Source organism: Apis dorsata, unplaced genomic scaffold, assembly GCF_000469605.1.
Source record: "Apis dorsata unplaced genomic scaffold, Apis dorsata 1.3 scaffold_89, whole genome shotgun sequence".
NCBI lineage: Eukaryota > Metazoa > Arthropoda > Insecta > Hymenoptera > Apidae > Apis > Apis dorsata.
The window spans coordinates 679,552-688,527 of record NW_006263387.1 but is presented as its reverse complement, the minus strand read 5'-3'; the positions used below and the strand labels follow the sequence as shown (position 1 = coordinate 688,527).

Here is an 8,976-nt window from a genome sequence, read left to right as displayed (position 1 = left end):
ATATATATATATATATATCTATGTATAACTATATATACATAGGAAAAATAAAACGAATAAAATATCCAGAAGACCGAATCGAAGAATCGTCCATAGAGGCAGTTGTATAATAATTTCTTATTCCACTGTAGAATTTTTTTTCTTCCGTTTCCTTTTTATGCGTGTAGAAAATTATACTCGCTTTTATATATTGAGTTGGTGGAAAATTTATATTGATTTTGATTTTGGTAAGATAAACAATTTCAAATTTATTTTATGAAATATTATTCTATTCTCGTCTGAAATTAAAATTCGATGTAGATTTAGCAGTTATACAATGGTTAAAAAAAAAAAGTATTTGTACATACTCTTATTTTATAATTTTTTTATCGAATAAAAATATTATTAAATTATATGAAATTCAATAAATTTGTATTTTAAGTAATTAATATACTGTAATATATGTTTAAATACTAATATACAAATATTTTTTTACAGCCAATATAGTGTATAAGACAAAACAACTTGTATTTTTATATTGCTCATAAAAATTCATTATATGAATTTGATAAAGATATATAAATACAATTCTTTCTGAAAAAGATATATCATATCTTTGAAATAAATATAAACAATATATGAAATTTAATTGAATTTCAAGTTACATACAAAATAATATTATAAAACTGAATGATAAAAGTATGAATGAATTCTTAGCAAATATCTTGAGGAAACACAAAAAAAAAAAAAAGACATTTATTAAGAAACTATAAAACACAAAAATTCAAATAATTTGAAAAATGTATATAAGAATATATACAACGATAAATTAATTTATTTCTATACTCACGAAACCGACATTACTTTCCCACCGACCCGATATCATTGCATAAGAGGATTCGGACGTATGGATAAGTGTGGTAAGTGTAAAATGAAAAATTGTATCGCCACTGTTCCTACGATATCTAAACATTCTAACGTGTCATGAATTATAGATGAAAGAAACTTGGAATTAATTAAAAAAGGCGAAAGAGTCGAAAGAGAAATAGAATTTGGAAGCTCGTAATCGAGCTCATCGGCAGGAAATAAATCATGCCGACGCTTTCCAAACTTACACGCACGAAATCTAGGTCCCTTTCGAGTGCAGCCACGATCAAAAGAATCTCAATCCCGATAGAACGTGCAATTAGATGAGTCATCCCGTTCCGCGAGAACTTCTGCGTCGAATATTACGCTTCTCCCTGCGACGGTCCCTTCCTGTTTCCGTCAATCTTGCTCGCAGATTTACTCCGTCTGTGCGGCGTGTAGAAGACCTTCGAGTAGTTGCATTTATCTGCCTATTTCTGTACTGAAGGAACTTCAATGCCGCGTTCAACGTAATTCGACTCTTAAGAAGCGTAACGCGGAAAAGTCGGGGTCCACCAAAGTCGATCCACGAAAAGATCTCGCTGCTTAAAGCACGTCTATCTTTTTTTTTTCCTTGTCTTGTTCCTTCTTCGTCGACAATGACAACGGAGGAGGCACTGAAACAAAACCACGCGCTCTGTTAACGGGGAACCTTGAGTCGCGCGTTCGTGAAAACTCTAACACCAATTTCGACAGGTTGCAGGCCGAGTGCACCTGGCGGTGAATATGCGTAGTGGTTTCTACAGTTGTTTTCAAACAAAGAGAGGGAGTTGAAACAAAGTAGTCAGCTGATCCGAGATGCATCTCTGGTGGGAGACCCCGCGACGAAGGCTTAAATAGCACCGCGTGGAGTTGTGCACTTTAGTGCCAGCCAGCGTCACCTCAAATACTCTCATTGCGATACTTTTTTCCGCTATCTTTTGAGAGTCTCTCGAACGCGGAAAAACAGAAAATCGCGGAAATCTCGTGGTTTTGTGAAAGATCGAGGAAAACAACGATTTCGTCTGATTCGACGTGATCGATTCGTCGATGTTCTTGAAGCCAACTTTTTATCATTGTTTCCTCGATAAAACATAACGAGAACATTTGCGACGACGACGCTAAAGATTCAGAAACGATAAATTATATATGCTTAGAGAGTTACCTTGTGCGTTTCAAATCTTCTCTTGTGTATGATCAAAGCTTGCTCCTCGAAACATGATAGTTTCTTGATGTTTGAAGAAGAAGTGAAGAGAATCGAGGGTGCTATTGATAACTTTTGAAGAAGAAACTGTAAGAGCGTGTGCTTCTTCATCACTGTGAAAAAAGTTTGACGGTAATTGGAAAACTTGATTGTAATTGGAAGAGATTCAGTGATCGTTCGAATAGACAGAATTCAGATCCTTCGTTTAAACTTCACAAAGATTTTTCACGTTTGACATAAATAGTAGAGCAGAAGAGATGAGACCACCCGCGTACAATGGAGACGATATGGAACAAATTTCTCAGGAACAAGGAGAGAGAAACGTGGCTATGGCTGTTTGTGTGCAATTGGCGGGCCGGGCGATAATTAGGGTAGTTTCCCGGTGCGAAGAGGCACAGGACAATTGTAATCTAGGTAGGTCAAATCTATCATTGTATCAACGTTTTAATACCAATAAAATTTTGATTTGTTCGTTGATCCAATTAAACAAAAATTGCTGGATAAGAAAGATCGTTTGTAGAAAGTAATATAGTTTTTTCTTAAAAAAAAAATAACATATACTTTTAAAAATGAAAAAAAAAAGAATAATAAAAAAAAGTATAAGTGATGCATCTTTTCCATTAGCGCAATTGTATCGATAAACTGGATAAAATCGGTTAGCGAAACGTAATTGTTTCCTTCACGTTTAGTACTTTCTACAGTACGATATCTTTCCGCGTTTGAGGTATTACACTTTCGCTCAGCTGAAGATTTCATTCGGGAAAAGAAACATGTCGAAACATTTGTTGAATAATATTTATGTTTCAATTATATATAACCCTAAAATTTATGTTCTGTTTGCATCTATTATGCGATCGAAAAAAAAAAATAACGAAATGAATGTTCATGAAATAAAACAATCCGTATAATGGACTGCGTAGTTTTAGTCACAGATGATAAAAATTTAGATAAGATATCGAACAATACAAAATATGCTTTTTGTGAAAACTTAACTCAGATTAATCGTTTTTCGTCATCTCCTTTGGTTCCTTATCACTTCTAAACTAGATTTGTATTTGATCGACAATTATTTCTTAATCATTAAATTTTTCTTCAAATAAGTAAACATGCAAATGAACCGCAAATCTTACGTAGCCCAATTAAACTTTGCCTGGTTTCTTATAATACATTTATTCTTCTGATATAATTCACTCTCAATTCGGTAACATAATTCTTAATTCCCTATTATGTTCAGGAAATAAAAATAATTTCATTAATAGAAATATAAAATAACAAAAGCATTTTGATATTCGTTTACAATATAAATTATATTGTTTATACAAACCATAAAGAGCTTATTTCATGTGGAGATAATTAATTGTTATGTCTCCAGGGGAGAAGATAAATTACGTGCAGTATGAATTAAATTAATACATATGTGCCATTAAACGATCTTAGAATGTGTTCGATTAGAGGACTAATACAGTTGGCAACTTGATATGTGTTTCTGGCCGGCCTTGATTCGTTGTTTCGACTGACGAGTTAGATTTTCACTACCGTGACAAATTAACTTTAGTTTAATTTAGTAGATATTGTTGTGAAGAAATTTTAAAACAAGGAATCAATCGATGTCTTCTACATCAATGTTTGCTTTCAAAGCATCAGTGGATCACGCGATTCGCTTCCTGATTCAATCTGGAAGAGAGAACGGGTCTCAGTCCTTGCCTTATCCGTCCATCCGGATAGATTTGAGACCTTCCTTAATGTCGCTTCATCCAGCTTTGTCTTAACTTGATCTTTCCTTATCTGAATGATCAATCTTTGACTTTTTATTCTTCTTTTGTTTGTTAATTATTTTGTTCGAACTTTCTTGTGTTGGTTTATTAATAATTTTTTCCTTTTCACTGCAACACGATTAAAAAATACTATTATTAACCCGTCAAAAATAAACATAAGATTTCTAATCGGTAACTGGCGAAAGTCTCGAAGCGGAGAAAACGAGAGCGAGAGGCACTTGGCAGCCACATTCAAGGAGTCACTCTACGTCCGAATGTATGTCTCTGTAATAACACTTGTTAACTATCTTTGAGAAGAAATATTTTTTGTTAGGCTAATAATAATATTTTTTTTCATGCGAATGATTGATTACAATCTATATTGTATATCAGGAATTATCAATTAATTTTAATTTTAATTATATTCCTTTAAATTTAACATGAATAAATTTTTTAAAAGTATTTTGAATTTATATATATTATTTCTAAATTTTTTTTTATTTTTATTGATATGATATTGCTTTTCGATAGTGTATAAGAATTATAACATCAACTTATTAAATATATAAGAATATATAATGTTAATACAGCATGTTAGACAAGCATACGTAACAGGTGGTAGTGTTCCTCATCACGGTAGTGTGATTCGTGCATCAATTCGAATAAAAGTGAAATGTTCACTCCAGGTTCTAGCATAGATAATTGGTTGGATAAACATTGTGTTGCGTAACTTTCATATCCGGTCTTTGTTCCTTAAGCTATTCATCGATCCAAACATGTTGCAAATTGTTCGTGCGTGAGCATATTTTGTTTTTGTGAACACAGCTTAAAGGATACAATCGAAATTATATCGTCCAAATTATTTGAGTACTAGAAGAAAAATTTTATTTTATTATTTTATAATAATAACTAATATAAGTGATAGAAAATTATATAAATTTAATGATTTCTTTTAATTTTCTTACAATAATACAGATAAACGTAAAATTTTATCAATAAAATTTTATCTTAAATTTATGCATAATTATTAAGCTATATGTATATATATATTTGCATGTAATTTAGTATGTTTATTATATGTAAAAATATAATAAAATGTATAAATAGTAAAAAAAAAAGTAAAAAAAAGAAAAGTATATATAATATATATACATTTTTGAAAATATTTTAAGATTGTTCACATTTTTATATTGACTATTGATATTATTGTGCGATATATCAATCTGTGATTCAACAGTTCATCAATAGGAAAGATCTCTTGCGCGTTTTGGAGGCAGTCGTGTGCACAAAAGGTCAATCTCGGAATAGTGAATCGTCACGAAGTCCTAGCAAAGTAAATGCTCGTGCTTTGCATACCGTTTAAGAATCGTTTCTTCTTCCTGATCTTTTTTACATGCATCCACGACAAAGTGTTAATGAACTACTAAACAGTTACTTAATAATTATTTAATTAGTTTTGAATATAATCAAATTCGATTTTTTTGTAATAAAATAGTATAATTATTTTATATATATTTTTATATTTTTATCCATTATTTTTTTTTGAATAAAAATAAAATATCATTGTTCAAATTTTTTGTTATATAAATGCATGAACATAAGAAATTGATACACAATATGCAAATATTTAATTTCTTTTACTACTATTTATCTAAAGTATAAAATGAAATTTATGTTTTATAAAACATTGTATTACTTATTTATATTTAAATTTTTAATATTGAAAATTATTTTCTGTGTGCAAAATATGAACAATATCGTATATTTTCATAGCCATACGATAAAATACGAGTGTGTATACATTGTATGCTACATGAATACAGGTACGTAAGGCGCCATCATGTATGGAAACGTAACCTTAAATGGTAGCTTGCTACCAAAGCCATTTACTACTTTATAATAAAAAGTTATCGTTACTGTCACTAAAAACAATAAAACATAATCGAATATTTCACTTAATGATATTAAAAATCTTTTGGTTTTAAAGAATATGAATTATAAAGAATATATTATTAAAATTTATAGAGAAATATAAAAAAGTTTGTTAATTGAAAAGATAGGATAACGAAGTTTTCAAATGTTTGGCACCTACCTGTACCTACCCATCAAATTACAATAGAAATATGTATAATATTTTATTTTATATTATATCAATGATTATATTTTATTTACAATTGTTTCAACAATAAAATTAATCAACTTAAATCGTAAGTAAATGTTTTAAATAATATAAAATAGAAAAATATATTGAACTTGAATCACTGAAAAACTTGACAAAGTTAAAACTAAATGCGCAGGCGCCTGAAAAATGGCGACAAAAATTTTAGCGCAATATCAAACAAGCGAGTATCCCGCATCTATTTTCACATTACTGAAATATATTTAAAATTTTTTCGATACTTATTAAAATTCAAATTAAATATTGATAAATTTAATTGATCATTAAAAATTTATGGTTATTTAGAATATCAAAATATATTAAATATATTTTACGAATATTATTGTCTTCGATTTCTACGTCATTATGTCGCAGTACAAATTTCTGAAAGTAGAATGAATGCCAAAATCATCTAGCAAGTACTATTTATTTCTGAAATTCGTCGAAAATAAATGTTTCATATTAAGGTGGCGAAACGTCCAACTTAAGTCAGTTTGCCTCAGCAAGATGGCGAACGCCGTCACGAGAGTAGTCTTGCGCTGCGAAGATGCACAAGAAACTAACAATCTTGGTAAATCATTTTTCAAAAAATATATATATTTAAGAAAATACTTTACTAAACTAACCAAATTTGATTCTTGTAAAAATTTGTCTAGTTTGTTTAAATTAAGTTATTATTGTAGATATTTTAATCTAGTTCATGACCTAGTTTTTGCTGCTACAGGTGCATCGCGGGTTTTATAAAAAATTGTGTGCTTTTATTAAAATTTCCCGTTTTTTGAGTGCAGTTTTTACTTAATGAATTGAATTGAAGTTGATATACAATTTTAAGATTACCGAGCAATGGTAATATTTGAAAAATGAACAAAATTCTATCGTTATCATCATGAAATATTGATACACTGACCCAGTTCGACAGCTGATCTGTCAAGATCACAATACGGATGAATACAATGTGTCCGTGCTCCAATTGTGAAAATTGAACATATCATTATGTTCTATGTGTTAAAATATATGTATCTAATAGTATATTATTTATAAAAATTATATGTTTTTAAAATGTATATATAACATGTCAATTAATTTACTACAAATAAATTTTGATTAAATTTTTTTTCATGTCTTAAACAAAATTATTATATAATACTTATTAATGTTATAATATTTTATTTTTTCAGATCTATCAGAATGCCAGTTGATGCAAGTACCTGATGCAGTTTATCATTTAATGAGACATACAGAATTAAAAAGATGTAATCTATCTGGAAATGTAATAACAAAAATTCCACCAAAATTTGCAATCAAATTTTCATTGATCACTGGTAAGTTAATTAATAATAATAGCAAATTATTATTAAATTATTTTGTTAATAAGTTTTATCATTTTTATTATAATCTTATTTTCAATTATTTGAAAAAATTTTATTTTTTTTTTTTATTTATTAGCTGAAAGGTATCACTGTAATACAAATTCAAACACGTAATCGTTTCTAGACTTGAACCTGAGTCATAATCAAATGAGCAAACTACCAGAGGAACTTGCTGAATTACAAGCATTAGAAAGGTTGGACATTTCGCATAATACTTTTATTGCTTTGCCACCCGTTACATGTCGGATACCGCAACTTAAGCGGCTCCTTGCCAACAACAATTCTATCATTGGTAAATCTTAATTTTTTATATTATATAAGAAATGTTCAAATAATCCATAAATATTATAATTTCGATACTTTCTATTTTTTTAGACATAGATATCGAAAGACTCAGGCATGCTCCTGCGTTAGAATTTATTGATCTTCAAGCCAACCCGTTAACAGCAAGGATGCACGATTTACTCAGTACTTTGACCCGAATTAAAATTGAATTAACGCCTCGACAAGTTGAAGAATGGGAAGATCTTACTATTTGAAATGAATCTATAGCTCAAAGAAAACAATAAAATCTGCCAAAGCAGTTAATCGTCGAATAATCGTCCAATTTGGACGTAGTTTGCTTCCATTATTATTGACTGAAATTGTTCGAAAGTTCGCTAACATATTGTTAAGCGAATTAAGAACAAAAGCAAGTATTTTGTACAGTAATAAAATATCATACGACTGAGCGATAACAGGTGTGACGATAAGCGGCAAAAATGATCAGAAAATATTCTTTAATTGATGATTTTCATAATCTGTACTTAAAGATAGATTTGCCGCGTACCTGGAACTTTTTTTATTGATCTCGTGGATAGCGATCGATTGTCATTTCTTTTACTCTCGTTTTGTACCGTGTGGATTTTTTTAGATGTTATTCTGCTGCTCGCTCATTTGGCCCACGCAATGCTGTGATCCATGTAAGTACATATAACATTGCGAGCTGTCGATTCGATCTACTACTATATTTTTACTAACTCCAAATAAGTATCCTGTATATTTAAGATATGTTTTATTATTTTTTATGCGTGGACTTGACATATTGCGACGTACATATTGTATAATAAATCGTACGACTGCCAATTTATAGGCGATCTAATGCTAACATCTTCGCCATAAATTTTAATTTTATAAAAGCATTAAAGAGAAAGAGAAGAAAATAAAACATATAAATTCAGTATACTGTTTATAATATACAAAAATTCATGATTTTTTTTTTCTTTTTTTGCTTAGATACGTGCAAGAATTTTACAAGAACAAGATTGTATTTAATTTATATAAACAATATGTAAAATGTATTAAATTGTATTATATACTAATTGTAATGTAGTTCTATGTATATGCACAACAAGTATCAGAATGTATTGCTCTGTATTTCTGATCTAGTCAATTGTCCGCGAAACGTTATAATATACTTTAAGAAATACATTTCTTCTTTGCTTTTCCCTCTAATTCACTTTCCTTTTAATGATTGAAAAAAATATAAAAAAGAATAATAAACGGATATGTTGGATTTGCATATTAATATTATAAAAAAAATGTTTATTACGTTATATTAGTTTAGTAGTTATATTTTTTCAATAT

The 8,976-nt window shown here is 29.3% G+C and overlaps 1 protein-coding gene across 2 annotated transcripts; it reads left to right on the top strand.

Moving 5' to 3' along the window:
- Positions 1-1,747: 1,747 nt before the first annotated feature.
- Positions 1,748-8,873, top strand: LOC102672332 (leucine-rich repeat-containing protein 20). Of its 2 annotated transcripts, none has more exons than XM_006611612.2 (4): positions 1,748-2,482; positions 7,159-7,302; positions 7,475-7,642; positions 7,726-8,873. In XM_006611612.2, the coding sequence occupies exons 1-4, from the start codon at positions 2,326-2,328 to the stop codon at positions 7,887-7,889; spliced, it is 633 nt and encodes a 210-aa protein (XP_006611675.1). In that variant the 5' UTR covers positions 1,748-2,325; the 3' UTR covers positions 7,890-8,873. The 2 variants fall into 2 exon arrangements, with proteins under 2 accessions (XP_006611675.1, XP_006611674.1); XM_006611611.2 differs by lacking the exon at positions 1,748-2,482 and adding an exon at positions 6,091-6,551.
- The last annotated feature ends 103 nt before the right edge of the window (positions 8,874-8,976 follow it).